The sequence below is a fragment of the Mastigoproctus giganteus genome, chromosome 3 (genome assembly GCF_048544385.1).
Source record: "Mastigoproctus giganteus isolate SK-2022 chromosome 3, ASM4854438v1, whole genome shotgun sequence".
In the NCBI taxonomy this organism is placed as follows: Eukaryota; Metazoa; Arthropoda; class Arachnida; order Uropygi; family Thelyphonidae; genus Mastigoproctus; species Mastigoproctus giganteus.
Window position 1 is genome coordinate 99,534,045 of NC_143577.1, and position 20,870 is coordinate 99,554,914.

The window sequence follows — 20,870 nt, forward strand, 5'->3', positions numbered from 1 at the left end:
ACGGCACGTTACTGCAACAGGATCTACAAAAGTTGAGCAAGTGGGCTGAGAGGTGGCAACTGAAGTTTAACATTGATAAATGCAATGTACTGCATATAGGTAGCAGTAACATACCAACTGTGCGGTTCTACACTGAGGTTAGTGGGGAATGAAAAATTCCTGGTGGTAGATGTGCAGTCAGATATAAAGTTTTCTGAGCGGTGCAGACAGGCAGCAAGAGTAACTCATAGGTTCTTTTCGATGATATATAGGAATTTTGCTGGCAGGGATAAGGAGGTGATTATTCTCTTGTATATGGAAATGATCAGGCCACACCTTGGGTACTGCATACAGGTCCAGAAGTCTCATTTTAGGAAAGATGTAGAGCTGCTAGAATGAGTACAGAGAAGGGCAATAAGATTAGTGAGTGAAACAAAGGGTTACTGTTACCAAGATAGTCTTAAGTTCTGCAAATTGCAGCATCTGGAGACTAGGCACCTGTGAGGTGATCTGATTAAGGTATATAAGGCCTTGAATGGTTTCAGCAAGCTCAATGCCGATGGGATTCTTCTTTTTGCTTAGCTTCCACACCTGAGATGGTATAAATTCAAATTGAGGAAAGACAGTTATAGAATAGATGTGCGGAAATTTGCCTTTAGCCAGCAGGTGGTTGATTGCTGGATCAAACTTCCATCTGCCGTTGTGGAAGTTGACAGCTTAAATAAATTCAAGGCTGAACTAGACAAACTTTTGGAGTGAATGGATGGGTGAAAAGGCAAGTGTTGTTTTTTTTGGCTGATGCTGTATATGCTTGCTTTCTTGCATTGTATGCCTCTGCTAATGCTAAGACAGAGAGTAGTTATCAATGAACACTGATATTCATAGACTAATGTTATTAGTGGGTTCCACATTGTTCAGTTGTTGTTGTTGTTATTTGGTTTTTAGGAGCACTAGCAACTAAGGCCATATTGCTCCGGGATATGCGGTGGTCATTCCCTGACCTTTCCGCATCCTCCGTATTTGGTGGTGACGGGCTCGAACCCTGGTCTAATCAAGAAGCGTGTGCTACGCACTGCTGCTCCTTCCCACCTGGCTACGGAGGCGGCACATTGTTCAGTGCTGGGCCGATTGTTGTTTTCTATATTTATTAATGATATTGTTGAGGTTACATCAGGCGGTGTAATGTCTAAGTTTGCTGATGATACGAAGGTTGGCAGGGTGACTAATGACAGTCATCAAGGTGAGGTACTGCAATAACTAAGACAAAATAGGCAGATGGACTAAGAAATGTCAATTGAAGCTTGACATTGACAAATGCAAGGTACTGCATATGGGTGGCAGTAATCCCAGCATAATATACTAATTACTTTTGGGGTAGTGGAAAAGCAAAATGGTTGTGCAGTCAGATACAAATTTCTCTTAGAAGTGCAGACAAGCTGCTAGGGCAGCTCATGGGGTTTTGTCAATGATATACAGGAATTTTGCTAGCAGAGATAAGGAGTGATCATCCTATTGTATAAGGCTATGGTCAGGCTACATCTTGAGTACTGTATACAGGTCTCGAGTTCTCATTTTAGGAAGCACTTAGACCTGCTGGAATGGGTACAGAGAAGGGTAATGAGATTTAATGAGAAGAACAAAGGGGTGCTCTGCTCGTACCAAGAAAGGCTTCGGTTCTGCAAATTGAGCATCTGGAAACCAGGCATCTGCAAGGTGTTTTTAAAACAAAGGGATGTTTAAAGCTTTGAATGGCTTGAGCAAATTCAATGCTGATGGGATTCTTCTCTACCACAAACTATGCACATAAGGGAACATAAATTGAAATTTAGGAAGATGGTAGCAAAATAGATGTGTAGAATTTTTCCTTCAGCCAGGTGTTTGATTGCTGGAACAAGCTTCCATCCATTTTTGTGGAAGTGGATAGTTTGAATAAATTCAAGGAAGAACTAGACAAACTATTTGAGGGGAAGGTTGGGTGAAATGGAAAATTTTTTTTTTTTTGTGATACTGTATAAACTTGCTTCCTGGAATCATTTGCCACTGTTAATACTTATATATGTATAAATATAAAATATACATATTCTACACATGCATCATTCCACTGTGAAACAGATGAAAATAGTGATAGCATTTTGGAACTGCCTGTACATAATAAAATAAAATATCTGTTTCCATTTTAATGAAATGGAAATAGATATTTTAATAACATATCATAATAAAATAACTATTGTCATTTTAATAATTTCAGGACTTAATGCAGGGCTAGCCCCAATGTATTTAACAGAAGTTTCTCCCCTTCACTTGCGGGGTGCTGTTGGCACTATCTACCAGTTGGTCATTACTATTTCTATCCTTGTATCGAATATATTGGGTTTACCCCAGTTATTGGGTACAGAAGATCACTGGCCATTTCTTTTTGGTAAGTATTTGTGTCTAATATTATTGCATTAGGTTGTGAAACTGAAAAGATATCTTAAGATGAAAAGGAGCATGTGTATGTTTTTGATGAATTATTTATATTTGTGTCCTCAGAATTAACAGTTCGTGTATAGTAAGAGAGGCATAGAGCTAAAAAAGATTAATGTGATCACTGCTATAGTGGTGTTTCTTTACTGTTTTAGAGCCATGGATCCACTAAAAAATCTCATTATTTTTTCAACCTCCTCCCCATGAAAATTTATATATGGAACAACCAAGATATCAGTCACAATCTACTAGTAGAGATTATGAGAGTTTTTAGCAGATTGCATAGTTTTTTTATCTCTGTGTGCGCGTGCATACTTATGCTCTTTGCTCATAACACTTAACTGGATTAAAAAAAAAAAAAAACCCTCGTGCTGTTCCACAGAATAGATTTTGAACTTTACCTGCGATTAGTAATATCTAGTAACCAGTGCCAGATTTACATATGGGCTGAGTGGGCTGCAGTCCAGGACCTCATAATCTAGGGGGGACCTCGGCCTCCTGCCAAAAGAATTTTAAAAATTTACCGTTAATTTTATTTCATTTGTAACGATAAAAATCAGGGGCGTACCTAGGCCAAAATAATGTGTAAGCACAAATCCAAAATTCAGGAACACATTATGGGAGTACCGAATGCACTTGCCCTTGAATCCTTGATTTTACTATCTAGGCCCAGTTACTTAGTAACATTAAACATATGACGTATGAGTCTATGACTGTATAACAGTTACTGAAGTGCATACTTACTGTTTAGTAAAGTTCGTGGAGGCTTTAAAGCTACTCAGAATCAAATGATAAAGTCAGCTATGAAGTCACTGTCTATCATTATAGCATGCATTTTGAGAATAAGTGAGGATTCTTTTATATCATTGTGAATCACAATAATATATAATTTTGATATTTTGTGAAAATAATAATGAGTAAGCGATATGAAAGTAGTGCTAGTAAACAAAAGCGACATAAAGAATAGAAGGAAATACTCAAGCGTTTAAAGCCAATCACGTCATATGGCTTTGTACAGCAGGCAGAAACAGCCCTACATAATCCCTCGGATACAGAACATTCGTGTTTACAAACAGAAGAAAATCAAGTAGACTACACTGAGCAGTCTGAGCAGACTGAAGAACAACCAGTTTATATACAGAACACAGCCTTTCAAGAACTTCAAGGAGAACTGTTGTCAGTAAGTACCACTACAAGTACAGAAACTTCTGGAGAAAGTGACAATGAAGTGACAGGACCTACAGCCAAAGAATTAACATAAGTCGCTGAAGGAATATGCCATGAGATAGTTACACCAAAAGAAACAGTTCAAGCTCATTACCGTCTTAAAGACTTGGAAAACAAAGCAAATGATCTCGGCGAAAACCCTAGTATTATAGACACAAAAATACCAACTGTTCATGCTACTAGTGATTTCAGAGACAATGATGTAGGTTTATGGACCACATTGAATAACAAGGAAATATCATTCTGGATTGAGAAAGGTCCATCGGAATGTCAGCACGGGGATGGACCTTTTACCAATTTGAAGCGAACATACAAAAGCCAAGCCCAGTTCTGCTCAAAGGATTTATTCCATTCCACCAAAGTAAATGGAGAAACCTACTCTCGAGAATGGCTAGTGTATTCTCCCACAAAAGGAAAAGTCTACTGTTTTGTGTGCAAACTTTTCTCTAATCAAACTATCTCAACTACAGCTTTAGCTTCTACTGGATTTGATGATTGGCATCACGCTTATCTTGTTCAAACCCACGGAAACAAAAAATCATATGAACTCTATGCTAACATACTTAACAAGAAAATGTGGTCAAACACTCACATCAAAACTCAAAGAGCAAATCAAAGCAGGGCAGGATTACTGGAGGCACTTACTTCAGCGAGTTATTGCAGTGATTTCCCTTTTGGCAGAACGTGGCTTGGCATTTAGGGGAGATGATGAAACATTTGGTTCACCAAACAATGGTAACTTTCTTGGATTGCTTGAATTAATTGCCAAATTTGATCCCTTCCTGTGTGCTCACATAAATCAGTATGGACGTAAAGGCTCTGGTCAGCCATCGTACTTATACAAAACCATATGTGAAGAGGTTATCCAGTTGATGGCTAATCAAGTTCGAGAATCAACACTGAGTGACATCAAACAAGCAGGTTATTTTAGTTTATCAGTCAATTCAACCCCAGATGTTTCCCATATTGATCAATTTACTGTCATTGTTAGATATGTTTCTCCTAGTGATGGATTACCAGTTGAATGCTTTCTGAGTTTTTTTGAACTGAAAGAGCACACCGGTGAAAGCTGAGCTGATACTGAATTACTTCAGTGAACTTGAAATAAATTTCAGTTGTTGTTGTTGTTGTTATTTGGTTTTTAGGAGCATTAGCAACTAAGGCCATATTGCTCCGGGATATGCGGTGGTCATTTCCTGACCTTTCCGCATCCTCCATATTTGGTGGTGACGGGCTCGAACCCCGGTCTAATCAAGAAGCGTGTGCTACGCACTGCTGCTCCTTCCCACCTGGAGGCACTTACAAAGGCACCTAAATTTCAGTAAATATAGAGGACGATAATATGACAATACAGCCAATATGGCTGGAAAGTATAACGGCATTCAACAAAAAATTCTGGAAAGGAACAAGGTTGCAAAGTTTATTCCATGCGCTGGACATTCCCTAAATCTGGTTGGATGAACCGCAGTTGACTCGTACCTGGATGCAGCGAATTTTTTTGGCACAATAAATGAGCTCTATTGTTTTTAATCAGCTTCTACAAAAAGATGGGCAGTGCTAAAAAATTTCTTGCCTCCTGAGTCAAAAGTTCCTAAACATTTATCAGACACAAGATGGGAGGCTCACGCCAAAACTACTGCAGCTATCAGTGCAAATTATGCTAACATTGTTGAAGCCCTCAGTCATATTTACTGTGATGAAACTGAAAAAGGAGATACTAGACGACAGGCTGAAAATCGTCTGCAGAAAATGGAAGAATTTAAATTCATTTTCATGCTTTACCTTTGGACACATTTGCTAGAACAATTTCATAAAGTTAACAAGGCACTCCAAAGTTTGGAAATTTCATTGAGCACATGTGCAAATATTTACAGCTCACTATTGCAGTTCATATCAAACACTCGGGCTAATTTTAATGAAATTGAACAGCAAGCAAAATTTATTCTGCCAGATGTAGAGTACTAAACTGTCAAAAGAAGGCAGAGAGTACGAAAAAAGCAAAACAATGATGGGACAGCCTTAGACAAACTTTCTCCAAGAGACAAGTTTAGGGTAAATTCATTTATCCCCGTCATGGATGCTCTTGAAGCCAACCTAGACAGAAGGGCAACAGTGTATAGGAGTGTAACTGGCACTTTTTCATTTTTGGTGAACTTGCAAGCAACCAAGGAACAGATTCACAATGGCGTCGAGATGTTGATGCAAGAGTATCCAAAGGATGGTGACCTTAGTCTAGTCGATGAACTCTTGCACTTGCACCTGTACATCAAACAAGCTCAACCTGAAAAAGAAAATTTCAGCCGCCAAGATATGTATCAAATAATATTCCAGGAGAAAATTCGGACAGCTTTTCCAAATGTGGAAACAATATTCAGATTGTTCCTGTGTTTAATGGTTGCTAACTGTACTGGCAAAACATCATTTTCTAGACTGAAAAGGATAAAGAATGATCTACAGTCAACAATGATCAACAATTATATCATTATAATCAGTGATTTTAATGATATAATTGATAAGTTTGCATCCAAAAAAAGCTCGAAAGAAACTGTTCTGATTTTGTATATAGTGTAATGTTATAATATAGCTATGATTCCCCTATGAATGTTCTGTGTCTTCATTAATTCCATACTTTTGTAAACTTATTAAATGTTATAATTTATAAACAATCTTTTTATCAATGCTAAAATTTCAGGAATGTTCTACTTTTATTGAGTAGATAAAGAATAGAATGAGGTTTTGTTTCTCATGATCAGATGCTATTAATTTTGAGCCTCCCAAGGTCTCCTAGCCAGGGCCTCCAGTTGCTTTAATCCAGCACTGCTAGTGACACTGTGTGAGAGAGAGAGAGAGAGAGAGAGGCAGAGAAACTGAGGCTTGATTGTATTATGCTAACCACTACTTGATATTATACATATAACATATACATATAACACTGACAGCACTTTTTTATTAGCAGCAGAGTGCATTGAATTCAGTGGAAGACTTCACGTATTATAATTTCAGTTTCCTTTTATCAAAAAGTAAAAAAAAAAAAAAAAAAAATATATATATATATATATATATATATATATAAACATGCAAATATTGCCATTGGAATCTAAAGAAAACTACATAATAAAATACAGATATAAATCTTATTGTACAAACATATTAGATATAAAGAGGTCATTCAAAATAAAATGCACATTATGCAAAGTATAATGATAATCTTGTGGCAGATTACTGATCAAAGTGTGTTGACAATACTGAGCACTCATGTGGTGCCATCTTCTGGCCTTATTTGGAAACAGTAAATTCTCAAGTTGGAAGAACCATTAAAGATGCGATCTGTAATCTGATTTTCTCTAAAATCAGATTAAAAAATCACCTGAAACTTATCGCAGAATGTTTGCTTAGTATGGTGAAGTGTGCATTTGGCACTGACAAGTCCTGAATTCTTGACCAGGGTATACACATCAATATCATGACAATGAAAGTCATAACAGCAGTAGAAAAATTTGTACAAGGAGACTACCACATTGTTATTGAAGAAATTGCCATGACATACAAGATAAGCTAAACTATTTCATGGAGTTCAGCATTTTTATTTCCTTTTAAATGAGAAACATTTCTCCCTTGTTGACTGACTCAAGGTTTCTGAATATTTATTTAAAATAATAGCCTCTATAAACCAGATTTCTTAATATATAGAATCCATAAACCAGATTTCTTTATATAGCCTCAATAAACCAAATTCCTTTACATAGCCGCTACATAATCTACCTTTTGGAGCCATCAAATTCTCGGAATTTACATTGGATTATGGGGTTCAATTCCAGACACATATTCAAAAGCTGAAAATAAAGATCTGGAGAATTTATATGCTGTTTTAATTTTCTATGGATATCTCAAATCTGGTCTTACACCAAGCAAACTATGCTTCAATCCCTGAAAGGCTGTGATTATTGAGAATATTGAATCTGAAAACACACTTATTCCACATCTCAATGAATAAAAAAAAAATTGTGTTGACTAAGTACTGTTAATGTGGATGATTCACCTTGAGTTTCTAGCAGGATGTGACTCCCATCTGAAAATGAGAATATATATGGAACTACTGGTAAAATTACTAGTCTTAAATTAAAGAAGTTGGCTTCTTTGTTTGTACCTTCTCTCTTTTCCACTTTTTAAAATTATCTTCTAATCAGTTATGTAATGTATTTAGGTTATATAGTTAGCCTTCTTTCTCCAATCACTTCATTCACTTTATATAAGGGCAGACTTTATTCATCTCCTTAAAATTTTATTAAAATTTTTCAATTATCTCCCCTTCCCCCGTTCTGTCAGTGACTGTTAGAATCTTATATGTACAGTATTTTATTCCTGAACACTTTTATTCTATAAAAGTGCTTTTATAGCTCACAGCACATGTTTTATGTTGTACAAGATCATATTCCCATCATGTAATTCACAAAAGGGAGTAAATTGTGGATGATAATGCTTGCAGGTAGCAGTATACTTCATTTTATTTATTCTACTGCTTTAAACCAGTCTCATTTCCAAAGTTGATGGTATAAATGAAGTTCTGTGTATATTTGTTTTCATTTAGGTGGAAATATGTATTCTGCTGAATGCAATCACAAAATGCACAAATTTTCCTCCTAAATGGAAACTTGAAGGATGAATGTCTTAGGTATAGGTCAGGGGTTCCCAACCTTTTTTACCTGCTGACCCACTTTAAAAAACACATTTTTTCCTCATTGGTCCCCTCATCCAAAAAATACACACATTACAATTTTAATGGATGGATTATAAGATATAGTTGTTAATAATAGTTAATTATTTATTAAAAAATAATTTACAACACATAGGTAAGTACCAATGTTATTATATAATTGCCCATTAACCCCATTTGACTCCTTGGCATGTATCAACCCCTCTTTCACGAAGAATGATCCTCGGGGGGAGGGGTGAATATTGACTGCATTGGAAATCCTTGGTGTAGTTAAACAGTTTTTTTTTCACCACACACACACACACACACACACACACACACACACACACACACACATACAGAGTGTCTCAAAAATATTGGTACAAATGTTTAGAGGAGGTACGCAACGTCTAAAGGAATGTGAATCGCATCATCATCATCATCAGCCATTTTCAATCCACTACAGGACGAAGGCCTCTCCAGCAACTTTCCAGTTCCTTCTGTTTTGAGCACTGGCCATCCATTTACTACCCAAAAACTCCTGAATCACATAGGAACCCATAACCGGAAACGTCACCGTAAGTCGGTAGATGGCACGGTTGTCGCCGCATGAAGAGCATGCATCGAAATATGAAGTGAGCTGGCAGACATGCACCTAGTGTATGGATTAGCAGAGGGCAATGGACGAGCCGCTCAACGAATTTATGGAGAACGCTTCCCAGACAGATGTGTACCGGACCACCGTTTGTTTGCACGTGTGCATCAAAATTTGTGCGATTATGGGTCATTTAGAGGTAACAGAAGTAGTGTGGGCAGACCACGTTCGACGCGAATTCCCGCCATGGAAAGGTGCCTCCATAGCCAGGTGGGAAGGGGCAGCAGTGCATAGCACACGCTTCTTGATTAGACCGGGGTTCGAGCCCGTTACCACCAAATACGGAGGATGTGGAAAGGTCAGGGAATGACCACCGCATATCCCGGAGCAATATGGCCTTAGTTGCTAATGCTCCAAATAACTAACCAACTAATAACCAACCAACCAACCAACCAACCAACCCGCCATGGAAGAAAGTGTGTTGAATGCCATCCAGAATAATCCTACTACCAGCACACATGCCATTGCCTCTGCCTTAGGAGTGTCTCGTTGCAGTGTACAGCGTGTCTGGCATAACGATTCCTTACACCCCTTTCATCTCCAAAGGGTTCAGTTACTGCTCCCCCAAGATCATCCTGCACGTGTGGCTTTTGGTTTCTCCAAGAAAGTGTTCAAGACTTGAATTTTCCAGCCTATGTTTTGTTCACGGATGAGGCTTATTTCACTCGGGAAGGCTTATTCAATCAGCACAATGCTCATGTGTGGGCTCACGACAACCCACACAGTGTGCGCCCCCATGCGACACAACGTCGCTTCGCAATAAATGTGTGGGCAGGTATGGTCGGTGACTGCTTAGTCGGCTCATACCTGTTACCATCCTGCATGAACTCCGCTAAATATTGGATCTTTCTTGAACAAGTTCTACCAGGGTTACTTGACGATGTTCCAGCAAATGTGAGACGCAATATTTGGTTTCAACATGACGGGGCACCTTCCCATTATGGAAGGTGTGTTCGTGACCATTTGAACTGGCGTTTTGGGCGTCGATGGATTGGCCGTGGTAGACCCGTTGCCTGGTCCCCACGCTCACCTGATTTATCAAGTCTTGATTTCTTTCTGTGGGGGGACCCTCAAATCTATCGTGTATGAATCGCCTGTGGAGACTGAAATGGATCTCATGGCGAGACACGTTTGCACTGCTGCTACTGTCAAAGAAACTCCAGGTGTGTTCGACCATGTCCGCCAATCCATGCTGCGTCGGTGTCACGCATGCATCGCGTCTTATGGTGGAACCTTCGAGCATCTGTTGTAACATCATGAAATGCATCCATCTCGTACTCCATTGTTAATATTATGTCAAATAAATGTTTGCCGTTAATTACTGTCTTGTGTCATTTCTGCTTCTTGTGCCTCTGCTACTACTTTCCCATGATGTTTCCGGTTATGGGTTCCTATGCAATTCACATTCCTTTAGATGTTACCTACCTCCCCTAAACGTTTGTACCAATAGTTTTGAGACACCCTGTATAGTCTTATCACACCCTGTATAGTCTTATCACATGTACACCTGGAATTGCCTGTATTTTATTTTATACTGCAACAGTTTATTCAAAATGGTTCGAATGCACAATGAAACTAGATTCTCTTCATGTGTAGAAAGTATCATGACTGGTATTTAAACTAATTTTACAGATAAGCACTGAAACAGAATATCAGAGAACATTAAAAATTTTCCATTCTATAAAAACAATTTGAAACAATGTAAACTGCATGTATGCACATAAGAGCAACTGAATATGTACATTTTACAAAGATCGCTCAAATAAAATTGTAGTAGTTAAATAAAAGTTGTATATTGCAAACAACAAGGAAATTATGAATGTAAATCTTTAATGTAGTTCCCCATTACATTAGATACATTCCTCCAATGTTGTTGACCTTTACATACCACTACTAATTCATTGTGAATTAGTGTGGTGAGTTTCATGTCAATGGGACAATTGGTGTTTTAGTGCATTTCTGTTGTGTGTGTGTCTTGTGATTTTTGTAGTTCAATAAGGTGGTACATGCCAAGGAACAGGGAATTTGGATCAAATTTTGTCTGGGAAAACAGCTTCAGATGCTTACAGAATGCTTAAACAAGAGTTTGGTAATGAGGCTATAGGTAGAACATAAACTTTTCAATGGTGTTTGCATTTACAAGATGTCCAAACTTTGATTGAAGATTTTGAATACTCAAGTCATTCATCATGAAGTAGGACTGATGAAAATGAATGTTGAAAAAGTGCAATAAGTCATCCATAAGAACAGACAGCATATGATTAATGAATTAATTTTATTGCCCCAGTCTGGAAACTGAAAGTTTTCAGACTGGGGCAATAAATTAATAAAATTAAAATTAATTTCTTGTATCTGGAAGTGGAGCACATGAGTGAGCTGGATACAGGTAGTCAATTCCTCTCTAAATGAGACACTTCCAGAAGTGTTGTTCTGATAAAATGCAGAGGGGGACAACTTTGAGGTTTGATACATTGTATTCTCCCATTGAAACAATTTTCTTTCAAAATTTAGTTTCTTGGAATCGCAAAATCATTTCATTTCTTAAATGAATCTGATCATTGTGATGTGATAATGTTCCTGTTTGACAGTAACATTATACCTACAATAAACTCATTAAAATTTGGCACTCTGATGAAAATGAATGTTGGAATTGAGAAGTGCTGGATTTTAAAATTTCCCTGATTTTGGAGAGGTACTCTACTAGGTTTAATGAGCAATTTTCACTGAATATTGAACACAAACAACTGAACTTATTTACATCTGTGCACATTTGTAAAGACAGTGTTATCCTTTAATTTGTTTTTGTGAATTGCAGGATTTAAGCTACATGGATAACGCAATGGTCTTAATTTCCACATCAGAACAAACTTACCTTTGTAATCAGTTGCCCTGGTATTGCACTACTCTTCAAGACGTCTGGTCAGCGTGAAGAGGAAAAGACCAAACCCTCCAGCAATGAGAGCACAACAATACAAATGGCCCTCAGTCCCCAGCAGCTTTCACTCTCCCTCTTACGGCAGTGAGAGGATCAGAGTGGAAGCAGAGGGTGCTAAGAATCTCTGGGTACGACCAGGCTGCCATGCACGGAAATTGAACTTGGCCTGTTATAACATACGATCACTCATCGGTGAAGACAGGATATTAGAGCTGGAAAAGGAATTAGAAAATGTGAATTGGAATATCATCGGTTTGGCTGAAACAAGAAGAAGAAATGAATCACTTATAAGTTTATCAAGTGGAAATCTGCTGTACACCAATGGAAACAGTGAAAGGAGTGAAGGTGGAGTTGGGTTACTGGTCCATAAAGATTTTAAAAACATTTTGGAATTCAAAAGTACATCACCAAGGGTGTCAAGACTAATACTCAAGATTTCTAAGAGGTACAAGCTAAAGATTATAATGATTTATGCACCAACATCGAGCCATGATGATGAAGAGGTTGAAGAAATGTACACTGAAATTGAGAGTCTTCTAGATGAGCAGAAAACCCACTACACTATTATTATGGGGGACTTCAATGCTAAGGTTGGAAAAAGGCAAAACAGCGCAGAAAGAGGAACTATAGGAAATTTTGGAATTGGTGAAAGAAATAAAAGAGGTGAAAGACTTGTGGAATTTGCAGAATCTCAAGGAATGTCAGTAATGAACACTTTTTTCAAGAAAAGGGTGAACAGAAAGTGGACATGGAAGAGTCCAAATGGATTAACAACTAATGAAATCGACTTCATCCTCACTAACAGAAGATATATTGTGACTGATGTTACCGTCCTGAATAAGGTAAATGTTGGAAGTGATCACAGAATAGTAAGATGTACACTTGATATAGATGTAGGAAAGGAAAGGAAAAAACTGACTCGAGTAAATAATACAAAGGTCTTTGAGATAACAGAAGAGGAGAAAAAGCAGTATGTACTGGAACTTAAGAACAAGTATGAGCTTCTGCAGACTGCTGAGGACCAAGATATCGACGAGGAATATTACAACTTTTTGAAAGTGATAAAGCCCAAGAAACCTATAGGGAAACAGAAATCCAAAGAAGAAAAAAATTAGTCAAGAAACACTTGTCATGATGAACCAAAGACGACAAATGAAGAGCAAGAAAAACACTGACAGGGAGAAAATTGAGTATACTGAGTTATGCAAAGCCATTAGAAAGAGACTCAGAGAGGACATAAGAAGATTTAACACAAGAAAAGTAGAACAAGCATTAAGGGAAAACAAAGGATTTAAATCAGCAGCCATGAGCAGTAATACAGAAAGACAAATGATACTGAAACTGAAGAATAGCGATGGTGTACTTATAAACAGCAGAGAAGGCATAATTCAAATAGCAGAAGACTACTATAGAGAATTATACAAGGAGCGAGGGAATGATACCAGCAGTGGGGAAGATGGATTGCAAAGTAGCAACACATACGACATACCCGATATTCTTCCTGATGAGGTAGAACATGCATTGAAGAAAATGAAGAATCGGAAAGCCCCGGGGGAAGATGAAGTTACTGTAGAGTTGTTAAAATTGGGAGGAAGAGACATAACACAAAAACTGGCAAGGCTCTTCACAAAGTGCATTAGAAAAGGTGTGATGCCTAAGCAGTGGAATAATGCAATCATAGGTTTGCTGCATAAGAAAGGAGATAAATCAGAAATTGGAAATTATAGACCAATTAGCTTGTTATCCCACATCTACAAGTTGTTCACAAGGGTCATTACTAACAGATTAGAAAGAATACTTGATGAGAATCAACCAAAAGAGCAAGCTGGCTTTAGGACAGGATTCTCAACTATGGATCACCTTCACGTAATATCACAGCTAATGGAGAAAGCAAATGAATATAAAACACCATTATGCCTGGCATTTGTGGATTATGAAAAGGCATTTGACTCCATACAGCATAAGGCAATGTTTCGGGCACTGGAAAGACAAGGCATAGATACTCCTTATATTATGATTTTGAAGAAAATATATGAGAGTGCTACATCCTTTATTAGACTAGACAAAGACAGTAGGAAATTTAAAATCGAGAAAGGAGTTCGACAAGGAGACACAATATCTCTGAAGCTGTATACTGCTGCCCTTGAGGAAGCTTTCAGAAGATTAGACTGGTCGCAGAAAGGAGTCAATGTGAACGGAGAGTACCTAAACCATTTACGATTTGCAGATGACATTGTTGTCATAAGCCACGATCCCAAAGAATTAGAGGAAAATCTTAATCAGTTATGCACAGTTAGTAAGGATTTTGGACTAAAGATGAATATGGCTAAAACAAAAGTAATGATGAACAAGTATGCCACGGAAAGGGAAATAATGATTGAAGGAGCAGTAATTGAAAAGGTGGAGTCATATACTTATCTGGGACAAGTTATTAGCTGTAATAATGATAAATGGCTGGAAGTCAAGAGAAGAATAAATTTTGGATGGATATCATTCAGGAAATATAGTCACATACTGAAGAGCAATATCCCAGTTTGTCTGAAACGTAAAATAATGAATCAATGTATACTCCCCACCATGACTTATGGAAGTGAAACTTGGGCACTCACCAAAAGAATGGAAGAGAAGCTAAGAACTACACAGCGAAGAATGGAACGAATTATATTGGGAATCAGACTCAAGCGTTTAGGGCATAAGCCTCAAGCTATGAAGGAGTCTAGACTATGTATAAATATAGTGCAAATGCATCAGAAATACATAGCTATATCTGAATAAATCAGAATATTGGTAAAGCGGCATTGTTTTAAGTTATATCTCATATTGTGAATACCTTCACAACGAGTTGCCATGATATTGCACTACTTCGAATAAGTAACGCTTCACCTGAGGAGAAGACTAATGTTACTTATTCTCAGATGGATACCACCACCCAGACGGCACCGTTTCAGGGCTATTTGGCCCTTCTTCGGTGGGTGGGTAGGTACCCGAGTGATGCAATGATGGCAAAACAGTTATGAAGTATAACTCCACAATATGAGAGATGCCTGATGGTGTATCATGTATTTAGACTCAAGCGTTTAGGGCATAAGCCTCAAGCTATGAAGGAGTCTAGACTATGTATAAATATAGTGCAAATGCATCAGAAATACATAGCTATATCTGAATAAATCAGAATATTGGTAAAGCGGCATCGTTTTAAGTTATATCTCATATTGTGAATACCTTCACAACGAGTTGCCATGATATTGCACTACTTCGAATAAGTAACGCTTCACCTGAGGAGAAGACTAATGTTACTTATTCTCAGATGGATACCACCACCCAGACGGCACCGTTTCAGGGCTATTTGGCCCTTCTTCGGTGGGTGGGTAGGTACCCGAGTGATGCAATGGGCCAAAGAAGGGCCAAATAGCCCTGAAACGGTGCCGTCTGGGTGGTGGTATCCATCTGAGAATAAGTAACATTAGTCTTCTCCTCAGGTGAAGCGTTACTTATTCGAAGTAGTGCAATATCATGGCAACTCGTTGTGAAGGTATTCACAATACGAGATATAACTTAAAACGATGCCGCTTTACCAATATTCTGATTTATTCAGATATAGCTATGTATTTCTGATGCATTTGCACTATATTTATACATAGTCTAGACTCCTTCATAGCTTGAGGCTTATGCCCTAAACGCTTGAGTCTAAATACATGATACACCATCAGGCATCTCTCATATTGTGGAGTTATACTTCATAACTGTTTTGCCATCATTGCATCACTCGGGTACCTACCCACCCACCGAAGAAGGGCCAAATAGCCCTGAAACGGTGCCGTCTGGGTGGTGGTATCCATCTGAGAATAAGTAACATTAGTCTTCTCCTCAGGTGAAGCGTTACTTATTCGAAGTAGTGCAATATCATGGCAACTCGTTGTGAAGGTATTCACAATATGAGATATAACTTAAAACGATGCCGCTTTACCAATATTCTGATTTATTCAGATATAGCTATGTATTTCTGATGCATTTGCACTATATTTATACATTGGGAATCAGACTGTTAGATAAGAAGAGAAACACATGGATTAGGCAGCAAACTCAAGTAAAGGACATTCTTATCAAAACTAAAGAACTAAAATGGTCTTGGGCAGGACACATAGCTCGAAGACATGATGACAGATGGACTAAGAAAATAACAGAATGGTACCCAAGAGGAGCTAGAAGAAAACCTGGAAGACAAAGGCGGAGATGGATAGATGAAATTCATGAGTTTTTGAGTAGTAAATGGATGGCCAATACTCAAAACAGAAGGAACTGGAAAGTTGCTGGAGAGGCCTTCATCCTGCAGTGGATTGAAAATGGCTGATGATGATGCACTACTTTCAGCAGATAGCTTTAACTACAGCATATTACAACTTTGAAATAGGGTAAAACACGGAACAATTCTTTACCCAGGTTTTGTCTGTGTTGCCATTAGCAACCACTTGCTATCTGATGAGGGATCAGTTAGTCTTGAAACAGGTTGTCATAGCAGTATCACCATTTTAAATAAATGGCTAGTTAATATTTTATGGAGGCCATCTGTTTGTAAATAATGTAAAAGTAGGGCAGCTCTTTGCAAAGGCAAGATTGTTCTGCCACTAGAATTCAGACCATTGCATTAGCTGTGCAGTTTAAGTCATCGTTGCAGATACAGAATAAAGGGAGAAGATAGTCCTGCAAGCATCTTATAAAGAATGAAATGTTAGTTTTTTGCATGTGTTCTTAAAGGCAAATGTTATCACTGATACTAGTGCCAGATTGCTGTCTTAATATTTCTGGATTATAAACCGCAGATTTTTTTTTTTTGTAAATTGTGCTAGATTTTAAAGAACTTTTTAGATATTGACTGTAACTTGACAGTTTGTCACTCGCACATTAGCAAGGCTCTTGTGGATTTATTGGATGAGTGTTTTCTACAGTAGCAGGTTCGAGAAACAACAAGAGGGAATAATATTCTTGATCTCGTTATTAGTGATTATTTATGCATTAAGAATCTGCAGATAAAAGAACCACTAGGTGGCAGTGATCACAGTGTTGATGTGGGATTTACTTAAAGAGGTAACTACCATCAAGAGTAAAGGGAAGGGTTTTTGCTTTTATAAAGGTGACTACAGTGGTCTCAGATAGTTTTTAAATTCTATACAGTGGGACCAACTGATGATGTTACCATCAGCAAATTCTAAATGGGAAGCATTCAAGGAATTAATCACAGAAACTACTGTCCTTATTATACTAAATAAGAAATAGTGTTCAATGTTCAGGCCTAAATGGATGTCAGATGAACTAATGAGACTCATTACAGAGAAGAAAAATGCGTGGTATGCATATAAATTATCAAGCAACACAGAAGCCTAGCATAGATATAAACTAGTATGTATTCAAGTCACAAAGCAGATTAGTCAAGGAAAGACAGATTACGAGAAATTTTTGGCAACATTTGTAATAAAAAACAGTGAAGACTTCTTTATTCATGTAAGTACTAGAAGGAAGAAAAATCAAATTGGTCATCTTGATATCGATGGTTCGACTCTTGATAATCCTACTCAGGTTGCTCACAAATTGATGAGTAATAGGCATCTTCATTCACACATGAGGAATTCTTTAGGGAAGTGGATGCCAGAAGTTTATCTAACTCTAACAGGGAGCTAAATGATTTTAAAATAACTGAGAGCAAAGTGGAGGAGAAATTGAAGTGAAACATAAGAAAGACACCTGGGGTTGGATGGGATCTGTCCAGTTATATTAAAAGGGGCAGCAAAGGAAGTAAACAAACCCATAGCCATAATTATGAGAGCATTCTTGGATTCAGGGGGGGGGACCCCATGGACTGGAGATGTTCAAGTGTATCCCCAATTCATAAAGGGGATCAAAGGGAGACTCACTCGAGTAATCGCAGATCTGTTACTTTAACTTCCATTCCAGGGAAAATAATGGAGTCACTGGTTAAAGAAGTAATGCAGGACCATATAACTGCAGTTATACTTCAGACACAACATAGGCTTGTTAAGGGGAAATCTTGTGTGACCAATGATATACAGGAATTTGACTGGATACTACAATGTGGTCACAAAGGAACTGGATGCAAAAATTAATTTTGATATCGTATACTTGGATTTCAGGAAAGCTTTTGATACTGTTGCACATAAAAGATTGCTGTATTGGAGCGGTGTGGCATTAGGGGCAAGTTACAAGTTACTACTATGGATAAAGGAATGGATGAATGGCAGAAGACAGTGTGTTGTAATCAGTGGACACTACTTTTCTAGATCCTGTTGCCATAGCAACAGGTTTTGAAAAGTTAAGCAGATGGACTGGGAAATGGCAGTTGAAGTTTAACATTGATAGAGACAAAGTATGGCATATGGGCAACAGTAACCCCAGATTAATGTACCAACTGAGTGGTACTACACTCAGGGTGGTGTAAAATTTAAAAGGTAATTGTGCAGTCAGATATGAAGTTCCCTGAGCAGTGCAAACAGACTGTCAGGACAGCTCATGGGGTTTTATCAATGATATACAGGAATTTTGCCAGCAGGGATAAGGAAGTGATTATCCTATATGCAAGCAGTGGTCAAGCCACTTTTTGAGTACTGCATACAGGTCTGGGGGCCTCATTTTAGGAAGGATATAGAGGAACAATTTAGGGAGGAAATAGAGTTGTTGAACTGAATCGAGAGAAGGGCAACAAGATTGGTGAGAGAAACAAAGGTGTGTTCTTACCAAGGAAGGCTTCAATTCTGAAGACTTGGCACCTGAAAGGTGATCTGATTGAGGTGTTTAAGGCTTTAAATTGATTGAGCAAGCTCGGTGCTGACGGGATTCTCCCTTTTGCTCAGATTATATGCATAAGGGGACATAAATTCAAATTGAGGAAGGATAGTTGCAAAAGAGATGTGTGGAAATTTGCTTTTAGCTGGCAAGTGGTTGATTGAAGGAGCAAACTCATATCTGCTGTTGTGGAAGTTGAAGCTTAAATCAATTCAAGGAAGAACTAGACAAATTATTGGAGGGAATGGATAGGTGAAGGGGGAAGTTTTTTTTTGTTTTTTTTTTTCTTTGTCTGCTGCTGCTGTGTAAGCAATTCTTGCATCATTTGCCACTGCTAATAATAATAATAATAATAAAAAGGTACGCTATGGCCCATTGGTAGATGACCTTGCAGATCTTCAGGGTCTGTATTAGCCAGTTATGAGGTATGGAGTCGAAGGCCTTGTGGTAATCGATGTAGGCCATGTATAGGTTGCGGTGCTTCTTGAAGGCTTTCTCCATAACTGCGGTATCTACGGTTAATTGCTCCTTGCATCCTTTGCTTCTCTGCTTGCATCCTTTCTGCTGTTCGACCATTATGTTCTGACTCTATAAGTGGTCTGATATCTTCTTGGTTATGCAGCTAGTCAGGATCTTGTACATTGTTGGGAGGCATGTGATTGGCCTGTATTTTGCTGGGTTTCTTGTATCTTCATCTTTAGGCTTCAGATATGCGAATCCTTCAGTGAGAAACTTTGGGATTGTCTCCAGGTGCCTTATCATTCGAGTGAACTGCTCTGCTAGGTGCTTGTGTGTGTGCAGGTGAGCTTCTTGTACCAGTAGTTGTGGATGTTATCAATTCCTGGGGTTCGCCAGTTGTGGGTGTTCCTGATCGACTGTTTTACTTCTTCTTCTCGAATCTTCCACTCTCTCATCTCTTGTATGTCCTTCATTTTCTTCTGTTCTACTTCTATCCAGGGTGCTCTGTTGTTGTGTCTTACTTCACTGCCTCCAGATATTTCCCCAGAACTCTTCGATTGTCTTCTTCTTGGGTGGTCCATTTCCTGCTTTCTCATCTTCACCCAGTTTCCTGTAGAAGGCCCTCATCGAAGATTAGGTTGTTTATTTTCCTCTGGGAGCTCTCTTTGTATCGGTGTAGTCTCTTGCTGAGTGCGAGGAGGTTCTGCTTCAGTGTGTCCAAGTATTTTCCTATTCTCTGATTTCTGGTCTCATGTTTGCTGTGGATGCTCTCTCTCTCTTGAGGATGCTCTTCACCTTTCCGATCAATTTCTTACTTCTATTACCCTGTTGGTATTGGGTCACCTAACCTATCTTAACTCTCAATTCTTCTATCTTCTGCTGAAGTCTTCTTTCCCAAGCTGGCGGTTCCTTCTGTTTTCGGTTCTTCTGCTGCTGGTCTCTCGTTTCTTTTCCATTAATCCTAGTGGCTGCTATGGAAAAACAGTATACAGCTGTGTGGATAGCCTCCAGCATTGCACCATTCTTGTAAAGGTAATGTGGCATTATTTGCTGATTGAGGTGGTCTGTTACTCTCCACAGGATTTTATTTGGCCTCTGCTTAGGTATCACGTGGGTTCTTGTGGGGTCCATTCCTTCGAATTCTGTTAGGGCTTTCTTCCACTCATCTTCTATTCTGAATAGCATGATTTCTTATATCTCCACTTCAGCTACTCTGCATTTTATTTCTTCTTGCTGTTCCTCCTCTGGTTCCATATGACCATATTCTTTGTGCTTTGATTGCTGACATCCTGCTTGATTTTTTCCAAGATGGCAGGAGCTATTAGGTTCTTTGTGACGATGGTCCTTCTTTGGTTTGCTAATCGCTGTTCAGTGACCCGAATATCCTAGTATTGTTCCAACCATTTGGTATGTAGTCGTGATCTGTACATTGTCATATCGGTCTCTAGCCTAGTTATTTCATAGTATGTTCGGATGACGTATGTATTTATTTCAATGCTCCACTTCATGCATTGGCACTTTCTTCCTTCCTGGGTGGTCACTAGTGCAGTTGTGCAGGAAACACTTCCACTTGGTTGGGCTGGATGGTCTTGCCCTTCTCTTGTGGTAGCCTTACAGGGGACAGCGCCACTTGCTCGGGAGGCTGTCTCCAACTTTTTGAA

The 20,870-nt window shown here is 38.5% G+C and overlaps 1 protein-coding gene across 2 annotated transcripts in view; it reads left to right on the forward strand.

The window, feature by feature from the left end:
* LOC150088182 (solute carrier family 2, facilitated glucose transporter member 1-like) overlaps positions 1-20,870 on the forward strand; it is a 345,132-nt gene that overhangs the window by 178,829 nt on the left and 145,433 nt on the right. For both annotated transcript variants that reach the window (XR_016546731.1, XM_090369368.1), the window contains exon 4: positions 2,228-2,398. Coding sequence is in view for 1 of the 2 variants with exons in the window: in XM_090369368.1 (XP_090225494.1) it covers positions 2,228-2,398 (171 nt within the window). In the remaining variant the exon portion in view is untranslated. The remainder of the gene's footprint in view (positions 1-2,227; positions 2,399-20,870) is intronic.